The sequence below is a fragment of the Poeciliopsis prolifica genome, unplaced genomic scaffold, assembly GCF_027474105.1.
Source record: "Poeciliopsis prolifica strain line A6 unplaced genomic scaffold, Auburn_PproV2 SCAFFOLD043, whole genome shotgun sequence".
Classification (NCBI taxonomy): Eukaryota; Metazoa; Chordata; class Actinopteri; order Cyprinodontiformes; family Poeciliidae; genus Poeciliopsis; species Poeciliopsis prolifica.
The window spans coordinates 3438977-3456383 of record NW_026562418.1 but is presented as its reverse complement, the minus strand read 5'-3'; the positions used below and the strand labels follow the sequence as shown (position 1 = coordinate 3456383).

General features: G+C 37.9%; 1 protein-coding gene across 3 annotated transcripts in view; it reads left to right on the top strand.

The window, feature by feature from the left end:
• The window catches only part of trappc9 (trafficking protein particle complex subunit 9), a 156453-nt gene that overhangs the window by 99130 nt on the left and 39916 nt on the right, over nt 1–17407 (top strand). For all 3 annotated transcript variants that reach the window (XM_055055945.1, XM_055055944.1, XM_055055947.1), the window contains 2 exons: nt 6915–7068; nt 12905–12995. In XM_055055945.1, the coding sequence (XP_054911920.1) occupies nt 6915–7068; nt 12905–12995 (245 nt within the window). The remainder of the gene's footprint in view (nt 1–6914; nt 7069–12904; nt 12996–17407) is intronic.

Genomic DNA, 17407 nt, shown 5'->3' with positions numbered 1-17407 from the left:
GGTCTAAGGCGACGCAGCATTTAATTAGGACAGGGTCGTCTCTGCAGCGAGCCGCTCATCCTAGGCCACCGCTGGAAGTAGCTTTGCTGCTGCAGCTTACCGCAGGATGGTGGTAATTAAGCGGCGACGGTGTCAGAAGTCGTATCCTGTGGTCAGGGTGGCATTTTGGCCACATGGTATTGTGCTGCCTTTCGACGTGTTGGGATAAGGAAAATAAACTTTAAGTCGGCTAACCAAGTCTTCATTAAGCTCAGCTCTCTGCTTGAGAACTTCTTGTCTGGCCTTTGAAGCGGCTCTTTCTACTTGAGAAATGATTTTCACTAAAATCACTTTAGTTTGGATGGTTACTAAATCCAGCAGCTCATAGAAATGTTGTTGGTGTTTCTAAATATAGAATGAATTAAAATGGTAGAAATTCCCTCTAAAATCAGCAGAAGAAACACATTTAGCTGTTTGTACAGCAGCTGAAGATGGGTTGTTCGGTGGTTAAAACAACATACAGCATTTATTTCTGTATTTACTCAGGCAAACTTTACTAAAAAAAGTTTTTATAAATGTTCATCCACTGCAGGATGGATGAACATTAAAAACACACACCAAATGTTATAAAGATTTTTTTTGGGGCGGGGGGATCCAAATATTTTAAACTTGAAACAAGTCACCTTTCAGCAAGATCATGTTTTAAGTCAATAATTCCTTAATATTAATGTAAACGTATTAGTTCTCCTGGCAGATTATTTCACTTATAACATGGAAAAAATATGTTGTTAGAAGTGAAATAGTGAAACAAAACCTTTTTTCATCCGCATCAATGATTACTGATTTAAAACAAGCTTTTACATCTTGTTGAAAAGTTACTTTCAAGTTAGTTTTGTCTTATTTATAGTGAACTAAGGTATTTGCATCAGAAACTGGACCAAAATACCTGTTAAGAGTTTTCTTTTTCAGTGTTCTTGACAAAAGCCAGCACAACATCACAGAACAGGCACGAACCCAACACTGTGCCTCATCGAGCTTTCGGCAGCAGTACTCCTCTGCTCTGCCTCTTTCGGCGCTCAGAGGCCAATTCGTCCTGAGTCATCAGGAGCGCCGAGGCAGGTAGAGGCAGGAAAATAAATCTGCTCCTGAAAAACCAAAGACAAGAGAAACCCCATTTAGATTGTGTAAAAGTTGTAAAGACTTATTTCCATCTCATTCAAAGACTGCAGCTGTTTTTTGTTTTGTTTTCTTTTTTTACCCAAAGATTTTTTTAGACCAACTTTTTAGTGTTATCTTCGATGGTCCTTAAAGATCTGCGTTCTTAGTTCACTCATTAACATTTTTGGTTTGCACACACTGAAGGTGATCATTTTAATTTAATTAAATTAAAAAATACTGAAGTCTGGTAACACTTTATTTGAAGGGGTGCTTTAATACTGATATGATACTGTCATAAACATGATATGAATATGAAGTCTTTCTGAATGTTTGATTGCTATAATGTGTCATTTGATAAATAATAACTCAAAGTTGCATTATTTAACTAATGACACTTCATGATGACAGTCATAAACATTCATAAAGACTTCATGTTCATAACAGATGTAATGTCATATTTAGGATAGAGTCATGTCAGTCTTAATAGTGTTAGCCAGTTTTATTATCACCTGATACCTAAAACCCAGGAGTATGAAAATGGTTACGTTTTTTTTTTTTTTTTTTCTTACCACATAGTTTGCAGACACAAAGTACACAGTAAATTGAAAGTCAGATGGAAACCATGACACCTTATCAAAGCATTACTTGAAAACATAAAGTTCCACATATTAACACAGTGGCTGGGTATTGTTGGTTCTGCCTTCTCCACTCCTGTCATTTAACATGTAAATTTGAACGCGATCGTCTGCCTTTTAGTAATCACTTCTGTGAAGACGAGCGGCTTTATGGCTCACCATGCTGCATCCACAGGCTGATTTGCATTGTTGCAAAGTGGTATTTTTAGGCCCGGTGTGTAATACGGGCTTTTGAAGATGACTGAATGAAACGCAGCGCCCATTTGAAGATGGGACTTCAGTCAGTGACATAAGCCTTGTGCCACTAATCTTCAAAGGCAGATGTATTAAGTAGAGGGGAAAGCAAGAAGCAGAAGCTTTCCCTTTTTTTTTTTTTGTCTGCTGCATGTTTTGAAGTCTTAATTGTTATTTAATTTGTGCCGTGGCTTTGTTGTAAAGGCTGTGAAATGCTAATTGCATTGGCTTTCCTCCTCCTCATCACTTTGATGTACACATGTCTGGATTTATCCAGAGATTTTTTTTCTTCTTCTTTTCCTTCTTGTGTAATTTCATTTTAAGATTTGCAGAAGCGTAAATGCGACAGGCTGGATCAAGAGGTGTGATGCCTTCGCTGAAGAAGGTATTGTGAAAAGAAGAATGTATCACGATAACAAATTGTCCAAGAAATGATTCTTGTCATTTCTGAGACCATTTTTGAGTAAAATATTAAGAATTGCATTATAATAACAGAACACTTAGGCCTCCTGTCATGATAACTTTTCCTGGATGAAAAAATGTCCCAGAAATTAAACAAGAATATTGTCGTTTTGAGACCACTGTCTAGTAATACTGTATATTGATGATTTCCTAATGGTGGAACTTTGTCCTCTCAAAAACCAGTAGTTTCATTTTATAGAGAACATACAGGAACTGGACTACATTTTAAATATCCATAATAAAACACAACAAAAACAATAATAAAAAAAAAACTGAAATAAAAGCCAAACCATAACCCAAATGGATTATGAAGTCTCTGAAAACAACTTTGTCCTTCAAAAAATATGAATCATCAGATTGTAATTATCAACTCATTTTAATTTATTATGGGGATAGATGATTAATTGCTTTTTAAAACAGGCTTACTTGACGGTGTCAGATTTATTGCTGTGTTACACTTAAAGGCAATAAAGTGTAACACTTCATTGCTCAGGTTGAGCAAAGTTGCTAACTTGCTCAACTTGAGCAGTAGATAAATAAGTACACTATTTTGAACGCCAACACAGTTGTATTTGTAGTTTATGATTATGTAGTGTCCTGAAGGCACGCCAAAAACATCCCAGAGTATCAAATCACTCCTCAAGGAGTTCCTCATGGCAAAGCTGGGGTTTAGTTCATGAACCTCTGGATCTCTGGCCTTAGCGAAACGTTACGTTTTTTATTCCAATTGGCTTTTTGTGGAGATGCATGGCCAGGTAATTTATAGCTAGCTCAATGGAGAATATAGAGAATAGACTCTACTCTTTCTTTCTTCTTATTTGAAGAAAAATCACAGTTTCTGTGGTTCCTCTTGGCCCCATCATGACATCATGACATCAGTAAGGAACATCCTGAGCTCCATGTTGGGTGATTCTGTCCATTTTTACTCGTCTGACAGATTAAAACACAGAATATACTTGCTAAGTAGCTTCTGTCATGTAGCTAGGACAGCTAAGACACTGCATTAAGAAAGTATTTTAAAGAAAATATACACATGATGTAGTGTTATGTTCTTTTAATTGTGTAAAAGTGGAAGTGAAGGCAATCTGTCGAGCTAAATAGAGGCCATAAAGTTTTAGAGGAAAAAAAAATCGAAGCTGAACAAAAGAGAAAACAGAATTGAAGTTGGAAAAATAAAACCTCATCGAGTCTGAAAAGTAGCTTTGAACTTTGTCAGTTTCAAAATAAATTTTCAGTTTCAAAGTTTTTTTCTCTCTTGAACGAATGTTAATGCTCCATTTTAGCTCCATAGTGATTTAATTCTGGAAAAGCGCCAGAAGTTACTGTTTCACTTCCAAATAACAGATATCAGCAATTACAGGTATTCCGGCTGGGAGCTAGTCTCTCCTATTGGCTGTGACAATTGCAGTTAGCTGCTGCTTGTCAACCAGTCTGACATCAGTCTCCAAAAAGAAAAGCATCACTTCACTCTCAGTTCAGTAGTCAGCAGCACACTAAACTAAACATCTGATTTAAACATGCCAGTCGCCTGTCAAAATGATGTAACAATGTGTAATTTCAGCTGTTCCAGAGTAAATGTGGGAGTGTCCTAATTTACTCCTCACTAGAAGAGGAGTAATCCCCGCTCTGGGGACAGTGGCAGGTGGGGAGTTTGACTGGGGCGGTACACCTGTCAAACGGTAACACAGGTGTCCTAAGGCGAGCTCAGGGAGGACAGAAACCTCCTGTGGAGCAGAAGGGCAAAAGCTCACTTGATCTTGATTTTCAGCAGTTTCACACGCTGCCCTGCTGAGGTTACAGCAGGGCACCCTGAATTTACTCACTGTGGGACAATGAGGGACATTTCTATTCTATTCTATTCTATTTAATTGCCAAAGTCCAATCATCTAGTCCATTAGACAGGTTGAATATTATAACCTGTCAGCAGTCACGATTATGATGAGTAGCACAATTATCCATCCATCCATCCAGCCATTGTTTATCCCTTCTTTCTTTCCTTCCTTTCTCCTTCACTTCTATCTCTTTCTTCTGTCCTTCTTTTGCTTCTATTTTCTCTCCCTTCTTTGTTTTAATTTGTCAATTTTTACCGAGAACTCTTTAGATTAGATCATGAAACTGTATAGAATTTCGACATAAAAATGTGCAACAACCTGATAATCTTCTTACTACTGACTGAGTGATAATGATAATAGATTTTATCCATAAGTGCCTTATCGGAAACCCAATGTCATGTCGCAAAAAAGGAAAACGCAATAAATGAGTCATCCATCCATCCACCTGTACATAAAATAACCATTTGATGACCTTCCAAACAAGGATCTTTGTAAGCGGTCTAATTATCTCAGTTGATCATATTCCTTGCCAAGTTAATCCCCAAACCAGTACCTCCAATTATAACAACATCCTTGAATGAAGTCCGCTTATGCTGTGGAACAATATGACGTGATTCTGTGGGTCATTCTGATGCGCATAACTCAGGTGAAAGCACAGTGTAGTAAGAGTTGATGTAACCTCAAGCAAATAACAAGCAGAGAACAGTCTGCCTTCTGTTAATATATAACTTAGCAACACCAGCAGTTTAGAAGCAGACTCCAACCTGGAGCTGTTTGCTCAGAGTGGATGAATAATTTATGACTCGTCTCGGCACACAAGGCAGCTGGAACTGGTTGTCATCAAACGGGGAAGAATGGACAGTAACGGCACTGGTTTTCCACTTGGAAAACCAACAGAACTAAATATGCCTCTTGTATCATTTTTCTTCATACACTGCAGTAGTGTATTCTGTAACTCCAGTTGTTCTCACTTACGTTTTCCGATTTCTTTTTTTTTTCATTGGTTTTCAAACTCAGGTTTGGGTTGACTGCAGACTGTAATTTTAATCCAATCGATATCTATATTGATGCAAACTGATGAGTTTTCCGCATTACTTTGAACTGCAGTAAACACACTTTGTGTATGGGTGTGTGTTTTATTTACCTCGAAAACACACACACACACACAAAACTCACTCCGGTTGCATGTTGAGGAACCAGTGGGATTTGAGAGATGTTGCGCTCAGTTACGCAACCATCTGAAGTTAGCAGAGAGAGTAAAGACAATCCTAACACTGTAGCAACATTTTCACTAAAATATGTTGATTAGTATTCAGTCTAACCAATGTTTCAAGCAGCTTATTAGCTGTGTTGGCCTAGCGTTGGTAACGTTGATGGGGATTTCTTTTGTTCAGATCAGTAAAGGACTAGAGACTCATATTCCCCAGAATTCTCTTGTAAATTCTCATCATTAGTAAATTCATAACACACTCTTTACTTTTGCCCATTTGCCTTCAATTTCTTACGGCGTATGCACATATGGTGCTTCAAAAGATCAACACCGCAACGTCGCCTTCCATTGCTGCCAACGTTGTGGCTTTTTTTTTGGTCATCGTGAAAACATTCCTTGATATAAAATTCCCAAATTGAAGATCTGTCATAGGGATATCCCACGGCAATGGCTATGCTAATGCTGCAGCAACGACCCATTAATACAGTACTTAATCCCCTGCTACACTGAACAGGTACTCTGACTGATCTGATCAAGATTCACTCACCTCAGTATGCTGACTGCTAAAGTGGCTCCAACATAAAGAGGTTGTAAGCCATGTCATGTCTAATTTAGCTAATAATTCCTCCACTACCAGGGGTCACTTGTACAAGTGTGCATACAACAATAAGTTGTCATTATAAGATGGTCAGGGTATTATTGAGTGTCATGGAACAAAATATCTAGAAAAATACAAAATGGTGACGACAAAAACTAATGTAAATTTTACATCCTTCATCCCAATCTACATACAATAATAATTATAATATTAATAATAAAAAAAAATAGGGACACATTAAAAGCAGTCAAAATACATAACCCGACTTAATATTTCACAAAGTACGCTTTATTTATTCACATTTGACTTGAATAAACATAATTACACCAAAGAAATTATTTTACAGCATCTTCACTTTAGGTACAGATTTATATGTTTCAGTGTCAGCTTTGCAAGAAGCTCATTTAAATTGACTAAAGGAAATTTCACCACTTTTAATGCGAACACCTCTTGACTGGTGGCTTTAACCCTCTCCAGGTAGGTGTTGCAGATTTGCAACAACTTAGCCAGTCTTTGCAAGTAATTTGAGCCTGAGAGGGGCAAACAACAAAGATTTTTTTTATTTACTTCATTCTAGCAAAAAGTTTGAGTAAAAATGCTACAGGAAGACCAAGTAGAGGAATATTTTTGACGTATTCTCTTCAGGTTATTACTTGACATTAGCCTGAATAATTAACCTTTAACACTACAGCGTTGTCAAAGATGAAAATAGCAGAGCTCTGTTATTTTAATATCTAAACCAGAGCAAATGTTCATCAGCTGAATCAGTTAAATCAGTGAGTTTTTCCTAAAATCTGCTCTTACAGGATGGCCATCCAGGTCGACAAGTTTGACTTTGAGAGTCTGCCCCAGCTGGACCAGGAGGCCGCCCGCTTCAGCAGCCCCAAACAGCTGGAGGAGGAGCGACAGCACGCCCAGGGCTGCCAGATCAACAGCAAGCTGGACATCTGTTGGAACATAATATCCTTGCAGAGGTTACTGATTAGACAAGATTGTTGTGTCGTGACACTGGTGGTCCTGAAAAAAGGCTGCGAGTTACAATCCTCGGTGCCTTCAAAAGATCACATGGGTTTCGCCAATGTTACAGCTACCGAATGCTTGTTGACATCATTTTGTGCAGCCATGTTGCACATCTGTGTGGTTTACCCAGAATGCCCTCTGGCCAGCGGAGAACCTGCGTGAACTGACAGATGGAAAAGCAAATGTCCAAAAGGTCTTAGGACATGTGCTCTAAAGAGGCATTTTACTGTTTAGTTATGCAAATTTAAGTCAACTTCTGATTAATTTTTAATGGGTAAACATATGCGTGGAAAAAAACCACAAATTAAGAATAGTTTTATGTATCTGAGCAGAGCTTTTGTTGTTGTTTTTTTATGTAAATGTAGCCTCTAGAGTTCTCTTTGACCACAATGAAGCTTTCCTCCACTCCACAAGTGTCAAGACTATTTTGGTACAACAAAATGCAAAATCTTCGAACCTCTGGGTATAAAGCAGAGCTTTTTTATTGAGCAGCTAGTAAAAAGTTTGGAAACACTCCACTTTTCTTCTGCATTTGTTACTTAGACCAAAATAATTTTTGTTATATTTCATCTGTTAAATGTTAGATAACTGTTCCAGTAATTTTATGAGTAGATAATGCCTCTGCTAAAGGAGTGCTAATAGAAAAGTCTCCAAACATCTGATTGTATCTATCCAATCAATAAAGCATGACTGTTTTTTGGGGGTTTTTTTGTTTGGAGGCTAATACTTTCCCCATTTCGGTAATGGCATTTAATGCTAATTTTTTTTGTAATTTAACTGGATATGCATAAGTGTCATATCTCTCAGACCCCCTAAATTGCTAGTAAAAAGAAAAAACTCCAGAAAAAAATAGAAACGGGAATAGTTTTATCAGAGGGGTATTTATTTTTCTAAATCTGTTCTCTCCCAAACTAACGTGTTAGGGGACTATGTATGAAAACCATCTGCTTCACAAAATCTGTTTTACTTCCATAAATCTTCATTAAGTCCATATGTTTCAATTACCTTCCTAGGACCCTGCCAACCACGCTGTGGCATATCACAGACTATGTATTGCCAGCTGGGTGCATTTTTTTTTCTCTCCTCTGGATGAAATTCGATTTCTACAACTTGAACAAGCTTTTCTGAAAACAAAGCAAGAAACCCAATCAAGCACCAAAGAATTGTTGTTGAAGTTCAGTTTTACAGCCGACGTCAGAATAATATTCACATTTACATTTTCAGACACTGTAAACATATCCAACTTACTCTGTTAATAATAGTTGGCATGACTCTGGTCCGTAGTGGTAAGGCTCTCAGGTGAAAAACACAAAGCTTTTATATCTACATTTCAACCCTCATCCAGAACATGCTAAATCCAGGAGATCCTGGTTACAAACAGCTGAAATGAGATTCTTCTAGGTTAAAAAGGAAACCAGAGTAGAACGATTCCTTGGCATCTAAAGGTGTCCAGGAAGTATTCTGGCATCTTCCCTGAGAACTTTCCTAGGCATGTCCTCTTGGGAGGAAGCCCTGGACTTGCTGGAGAATCTCGATATATCTTCTGGTTTGGCTCAGAATGAACTGGAAAGCGTCTATTTGCACAAGTGCTCCTGGATTGATTGAAGGATGAAGGACTCAATTGGTTTGGCAAATAAATTAAAATTTGTTTCCATAACTGATAGATCCTCTACCTGCAAGAAAAGTTCCATGACGGTATTTTCTGCTTTGTAGCCTTTCTACCGTTTCCGTTCCCTGCTTTCTTAAGGGTCATCACAGCAAACTATCTGCTGCCAATATCTTCCTATTCCTGACATTCTCCTCTCTTCCTACATCCACATGACTTCTCTGTGCTCTTCTTCTTTTACTATTCCTTGCCAGCTCCTCGTTTAACTCTTTTTTTCCCCAAGATTTCCAGTAATTTCTATTTGGACAGGTCCAACTAGATTAGCTGTGGTCTCTTCCAACCGTATTTTCAGACATCCTGACCTAATTTAGTCAGTTCCCAAAGCCGAACAGTCGGCACAGTCACGTGGATTTGGCATATTCGTATTCGCGCACACCTTTCATACAATGGCACAGACCAGCTGGCAGACACTTTTCACTTCAGTATCGGTCACATCCATACCCATGGGTGTTCTCAGCAGTGGTCTTCATTGGTTGGATTAATGCCCCCTAATTTGCTTGACTGTATTCTACACTTAGCGCCTCCTTGGATCTAAAATGTTCTATGTCTAAGCTTCCCGAGACAGATGGTCACTAAACCAGTTCATCATAAACTCCATAAATTTACCCTGCCTTCAGGCTGGGTAAATGATTGGAGTTGCCCTTCCAAACAGATAAAGCTCAGCTGTCTGTAACCTTTGAAACGGCGTAATGTAAGTTCTGCTACAGGCTGTGTTTTACTTCATAACATGAAAAACAAGACAAGTGAGAGCTTTAATTACTCTGCCTGTACTAGTTCTCTGAAGCACTCCCTTGGCCTTTAGCAAAGTAAAGTCTACTTGAATCTGTAATTTATGAGCTCTCCAACACAATATTGCTCCTGTTATTAGGAAGTTTTTTTCCTGTTGTGATTTTTCAGCGCAAACAGGCTTTGCTATACTGTTGTCTTCTGAGACATTTGCATGGGATGATAGGAGATGGTATTTGTTTGAGTGTGCGGTCTCTTTGTTAGAGGTCGCGCTGTGAAATAACAGTCTGGATGTTCATTTCTCTCTCTTTAGCTGACCTAAGCTGGTACTAAAGATCTGCTTCATGGTTAGTTATTGTTGAACCTCCTTGTAAAACTGCCACAGCCAGAATAATGCTTGCAGTTTGTCTGAAATACTGGAAGCGGCAGCGTGTACGCTTGACCTAAGTGAACACCATTGGAGTGTTTCAGAGTCTTCAGATCACCTTGGAGGCTCTGAGCTCAGCTGCACTCCTTCAGCTGGGGCTATTTGTTTTATTTCTAAACTCAGATGTCAAGATCTTCCTGTCTGTTTCACAACCTTCACTCTTCTTCTTCTCTCTGTGTCTGCATGAACCAGAACTCTTGGTTGGAGCACAAGCTAATGATCTGAGAGGCTAAGTCTGTTGTGTCGGTCCAAAGTCGGCAAAATTTAAAAAAACAACCAGACAAAAAATTATCTGCATACTGAGAGACTGATGTTGACTTTAAAACAGCTACAAGCTTGTCTCAAAGATCTTACAAATGACAAAACTACAGGCCCAGTACATAAATTTGAATTTGATTGGAAAGTTTATTTCAATAACTTAATTTAATAAGTGAAACGCATTGTGTAGATTTATAACACATATCGATGTTTTCAAGCCTTTATTTCAGTTTATTTCTGCTTACAGCCAATGAAAACATTAGAAATATAATGTCAAACCAATAAACTTGTTTTATGGGTTTAATGAAACATTTGTCTAACACTTGCTGAAAAATTATTTTCAAAAGTTACTTTTGGAAATAACGAGCCTCATCGGAACACGTGTTCTACTTTATGTATTACGCCAGTATAATATTCATATTTTTTGATGACGGCGTGCACAGTTGTTCTGGGCACCATCTAATTTGGCAGGTAGTGTAATGAGACAAGTAACTGTCAAGACAAGGAAGTACAGGATTTACAAGAACAATAAGACTTAAAATTTGTGAAATATTTTTGGAAAAAACTGCAGATTTTGTGAGACATTTCTGTAGAACTTCTAAAAGAGATGCAATGATGAGGCGACATTTTAAGCTGTCTTTAGCATCTCATTCTAGCAAGTACCATTACATCTATTTTGTACACCCCACCTATTTTTTGTGTATTCTATGGTAAAATGAATCCTTACCATTAACGCTGCAATTTCCAAAAATCCAGTGTGTTTCAAGGCAGAGTGTGGCTGTTATTCATTCAGTCTGACTCTCTCTCGCTCTCTCACAGCCTAAAGTAACTACAGAAACGCCTCGACATGCAGTAACTACAGTTTTATGTTGAATTTTTAAATGTCCCACTGAAGGCGATTTCGGTAGATGTTTAGTAAAAACATTTGAGTTTGCTATCAGCCCCATGCTATTTAAGCTAGTCTTGCTAACGACCATTCAGTCCCACTCTCACTTTTCTGTTTTTCCGCAGCACTCCTTTTCCCTTCCCCCCTCGGCTCTCTTAATTTGCATCAGAAGTAGTAAATGTTGACAGTATCAGTGATCAAAATGGCCACTGCTCTCTACGCGGGTGCAAATTGTGAGACGGGATTTTCTCCTGAATCAGTCGTTTAGATTTTTGAAAGCTTCTCAGAAGGAGCAGAACCTTCCGTCACGATCTTGTCTGCATGTCAATAGCTCCTCGGCTTTCTGTCTTTTCCGCTCTGGGCACATTGTACTCTCTCCTCAAAGGTTAATAGACACGGGTCCTTCATGCTTAACCTATTATTCCAAATGTCAGCTGTGTAAATGATCAGCGCTGTCCTTATCATCACACATTATCTGGGTAATTGCTCCCTGACAGTCATATTTGTTTTGATGCAGTATTCATGCGTTCATAGCCCTCCCTGCGATCAGTTTAACATTATGTGTTTATTGCAGTGTATTAGTTTTACACTCGCGTCTTACTAACATATTGACATCTTTAATGGCTTCTATAAGTTAGGGTAGGGATTTCGGCTCTACTGTGCAACGGACTAAAACTGTTTGCATGCATCACAGTTGAAGCACCAAAAGCAAATCATTTCCCATAGTGAGGCATTGGTCACTTCAAAAGCCGTGATATTCGGAGATCAAAATGCTTTGGGCATGTTTGTGGTTTATAGTGAGAATTGCAGAAATGTTGAGGTCTTTCATGATATCCTGCTATGTGAAGATTAGAAGTCAGTACTTGCGTTATGCATCAGGGATTTGTTCTCAGTTCTTCAGATTCATAGGACCCTGAGTTTTTCTCTCCTTATCTTATGGATCTCGGTAGCCCCTCCAGAGTTACCAAGAGGCTTGTTGTTGTTTCACTTTTTTATGAAGTCTTTGTCCAGCCTGTCATTATACTTTAATAGCCAACTCTTCTTAGATTTGTGGTTGTTCCATACCCTGGATGAAAGACATACTTGAGTTTGGGATTTTGTTGTCTTCACTACCTCTGCTTTAAACTTTTCCCTAACTCTGACTTGTCAGCTGCGTTCCTTGGTCTTCATGATGCCATTTGTTCTGCGATGTTCCCAGACAAACCTCTGAGACTTTCACAGAACAGTTTCTTTTTTACTATTTAAGTGACTTCCAAGGGCATTTGGAACAACTGGATTGTATTTGGGCTGTCAGACTAGAATAGAGTGGAATGAAGCATAAATATATTTCATTGTCTCACCTTTGGGAAATTTGGGTGTACTAGCAGCAAGTTAAGAATGAGAGAATGGGGTTGAATACAGATGCGCACCAAGCAATTATTTGGAAAACTATATGGCCTATCCCTTCCACAACACAATTTTGGCTCATTAAAATAATGTATTTTAATGAGATTTTATGTGGCTTACATAAAATAATATTTAAATACACTTAGATTTGTGCTGAACAAGTTGGTGGAAAAGTTCTAGAGATGGTAATACTTTTTCAATACACTGTTGTTTACCTATGATAACTTTTCAGCATTGAATTAATCTCAGAATGTACCACATGAACTTAAAGTAAGTTTTGTAGATTTGTCACAATTTTCCTGCTCTGCCTAACATAATATGCTGTTTTAAGAAAAAAAAACAATAATTGTAGACCTTTATTTTGCTGGTTATTAATAATTTAGTAATTACATCAACAGCTAGTGCTGTTGTCCTTAACGCTAGCCACCCATCTCTACAGCGGCGTGGAGAGGCCAGCGTGGAGGGGGCCCTGAACCAGCTGGTCCTGGAGCACCTGCAGCTTGCTCCTCTGCAGTGGGGTAAGTTCCTCACAAATACGCCTGTGAAGTTATCAGAACTGGTTAACCACCAAGACTCCAGTCTCAACAAGTTAAGTCAAATGCATTGTGGTGTGTGTGCGGGGATAAAAAAACAAAACAAACAACAACAAGAAAAACATGCAAATGTTCTGTGGCCGTTTCTTCACCTGTCAATTAGCGGCCAAGCCACCAGCGTCTCCAGCCATGTTTTTATATGCATTTATAATTGGCTCTGGGCTATTTTGGAGAAGTGTAGACAGCAGCTTGGGCAATGTGTGAATCACAGAGGACTCACAGAAATTGTACGAGCCCTCTTTGGTCTCACCATCTGTGATCGTCGTCTCAAATCACTTTTGATTTATTGCGGGTGTTTGTTTTTTGAGACCTCCGTCATCTCCGTCCTCTCCTCGGTCACTGGCAGCATTTGGATTCGTCACCCGGGGCTGCCCTGCTTTAGCAAAAAAAAAAAAAGAAAAAGCAATCTGCAAAATCAACGAATTGTGTGTGCAAAAGGTAAGGTAGAACATTGCTGGATCGTGGTTAAACCTCTTAGGTTGTTGACTCGGAGTTTACCAACCACAGCTTTGCTGCAGCTTGCCAGATCTCTGGCATCAACATGTAGGCACATTTTGTAAAGTTTAGACCCTTAAGAAATGCTAAGCAAGAACAAAATTTTAGATTGCTTAAGAAATCCTAAGTGGACACTTTAAACAGACTTTTACATTTTTGGATTATATTTTACATACATTAGCTCCTCTCTTAACTCTGAGATTATTGTTTCCATGCCAACATGACGATGATTGTCCACCCAGTGTTGGCGAAACTAGCATTCCTAGGCAGGTCACCCACTACTTGTACGGTTTTCTTCAAAGGAAACTTTATCAAGATAAATGATTGACATACAGTGTTTGAACATTACGTGGATTGGCATGTTGTTTTGATGCAGTTTACTGTAATCCAAGGGTGAACGTACTGTTTCACAGAGTTAAAGTTGACTTACAATTAACACTAGCAGATGCCGAAAGGATGATTCCACCTAATTTTCCTCTACCTTGATTGTCTTTACTTGATCTAGTTTAAACACTTCAATGGTCAAACTCTTTAAACACGGACGAGATGATTCAGCACTAAAACTGGATCGGTAGCTGAAATGGCTAACTTTCTGGCCAGCCAGTCACCAGCTGACTTATCCGTACATCTCTACTTACACGTTATTTTATGACGCTGGTCTTTGTTATATGTACCAGCTGGGTCCAGGGATTTACAGCCGGCGTTGTTTAAGGAGGTCTACAATAGGAGCTGTGCATTGAGTTGTTGATCTCAAGTCCATTAATTAGCTTCAACCCATTAGGATGTCTTTATCAGTGTTGCCAAAAGTGTCACATTTATGGGTACATTTGAATCATTAACTCAGTGTGAAAAATCTTTTCCCCTATTGAATGCTTTTAAAGCTGTCATTGCTGTGTAAGACTTTCTCTGACAGAGCTCCTGTAAACCCTAATTCAACTATAGTTTTCTATAGCTTATCTGAAGTTTACAACATTTTTCTTTTCTAATTTCTCTTGTCTTGCCATGGTTTGGATCGTTCCAGCTCTCTTTAAAGTGTAGGATTTTGAAGGATTTAAAATGTTTTGTTGGAATGCTTGAGTCTGACCACAGCAGCTATTAAAAAAAGTTTTTTTCATTCCTTTTAAGGCGTTCGTTGTCCATGTGGTTGCTGGTCATTTCATTCCGTCACAATTTTTATAGCATTTTGGTTATGTTAAATGAGACTTTGGGCTTCAGTATATTTCTGCAGACCATGTGTGAATTGATTCCTGGCGATGTTTGCTGCCTGAATTGAGAACCAGTGATTAAAACATGTTTTTGTTGTTATGGGTAAAAATGACTCTAGCAGAGAGAAGCTTGTGGTTTGATCAGGGTTTAGGATGTTTTATTTCCCTGTCCATGAAAAGCATCCACACTTAATGATGCTCCCAACACCAGGATTCACAGTGGGAATATTGTGCTCAAGGTAATTCTGTAACCTGTATTAGTTTCTATGTGGTATTAGAAGTAAAATAATTACTTTGTTTTTTTCTTGAACATTTTCAATTATTGTATTCTGATTAAAGGAACATTGTCATGAAGTGAATAATTGTTCTTTTAGAAAGTGATTCACAAAAACAAATCATGAAAATAAAAGCATAATTAAAATGACAAAAAATACATAAAATGATATTTCAAAATGTATGAAAGAACATGATTACTGACTAAAGCAGAACATAAAATGTTTCAGGATAAGTAATAGATTACAAAAAAATCTGGTAAAATGTCTTTAAATTAATTTTGCTGCTCAACCTCTTTGATCTGTGCTTAATGTTTTTTCTCCGTCTGGAGGTCATGAAGCATTTTCTGATATTCAATCTAAATTAATTATGATTGCTGCTATGACTTAATAGCTCGGCTAAAAAATATTTCAATAATTAGATCCAGAAAAAATAACAACAAAAAGTGTGAAAATTCCTTTAGAAAGATATTGTATTGAACTGGTAAATCAATGTTGTGTGTTAGGCCCATCATCTCTTATTGTTTCTGACAGAAGTCACTCTGGGAGGCTGTCCACTCTTATATTAGAGCCATTTTAAAATCAAATCTGTCTACTAAATAATTGAAAGAGGTGTAAGACGTGTTCCTTGGTATTGCAGACCTGCTACAATTTTGCTTATAAACCATATTCTTAGGTAGACTTTTCATAACTATGTACCTAAAAATATCTAAGACTCAAGGTTGATTAGGGTGATATGAATACGTAAGTGTAGGTCTGAGGTCTCATAAATTATGGGCAAAGACACAGGGTGCCTTCTTCACACATGGGTTGAACACGAGCAATGCAGGAACGCATGCTGTGATTTTTTTATTTTTTGACTATAGGAAATTCAGTATTATGCTCAGCTACATGAAGGTGCCAAGTCCATGGTAAATTTAGAAATTTAGAGCAGCTTTTTCTCCTGAGATGTATTTAGAGCTGGCTGCTTCATGTCCTGTGGAAGGTTTGACACCATATCTACCATATATCTATCTTTATCTATCTGTCTGTTAACATACTAATAAATAGCTTGGCTCTTGAAGAATGAGCAGCTCTACCTAAGCATCAGGAGCATTAGTCATAATAGTGCATATGCAATCAACTATTCATCAAAGTTATAGATGAATCCCGGACGAGCCCCCATTGATCTTAAGCCCTTAGCTGAATTAAAGGTCAGTGACAAAAGAACCATAAATTCCCAGAGACTGTATTAGTTTAAACAGTATCACTTGTTTTGCCAGGCCTAAAGTAGGACAGATGATCATGCATATGTTTCATCATCATTTTAACATTTAAAGTATGGTTTGTTTTTGTAGACGAGGCCTACTGCCCATAAAAAAATAAAAACAAAATTACTCAAATTAATGAAAGGGTTTAAAATTTCAAACCAAAGGGAAAAAAAGATTCTAATAACTTTTTTGAAGCAAAGTATTTGAGGAGTAAAAGGCATGGCTGCTTTCTCAGTCAGACATGTTTGTGCCTCAGGGTGGATTTAAAAGAAAGATGCTCTGACATCTCTGTCTGGGATCAGCCAATTATGCAGCACGAGAAACTTGATGCCTCCTCATTCATCTCTGTAGAAACTCATATGAATATTTAATGCTTCAGCTTCCACTTTTTTGGGAACATTGAAAGTGTCAGTCTATTTTATGGCTTTGTGTTTGTTTACAAGCTCATTATTATTGCAGATTCTGAGAAAACAAGAGGCCATTACTTTAAAAAAAATGAAACCTTGGAGGGATCGGCTTATACTTACATCAGTCAAGCAGTAATAAAATAAGGTTGAGTGTGATGAAATCCTGTTCAGAGCTACAAATGAGTAAGGGAATCATTCTGTCATTAGTGACTGATCCTGATCAGAGCATATTTTGGAAGATATGTGCATTATATGTGTTTTAGTTTTATGCAACTTCTACTAACTGAGAACAAACTGAAATTCTGTGCAAATGATTCAATTTATTACTGACTTTCTACGCAGGGTCAGAATCAACCATCTTGGGTCAGATATTTACATACACTCTCACTCACCGAAGGTGAATCATCTCTGAACCACATTTTTTTTTTTCGCTAGTCATTAAGCCATAATTCTGGATTGAATTTTTTTAAATAGTTTGACAGGTTTGTTTAATTTGTTGAATTATTGGCACAGATTTGCTTTAGTGGCCAAGAAGAATCAGTGTTCTGACACAACTGACCAAAGAAACTTTCCTCCACAAAATGTTTTGCTTCTCCATGTACAAGGTGATTTTGTTTATTTTGAACCAGTGGCTTCTTTCTTTAATCATTTGCTCATGTGATTGACTCTGGGTTGGTTTTCTAGCAGTTTTCTGTTTATATCAGGTTG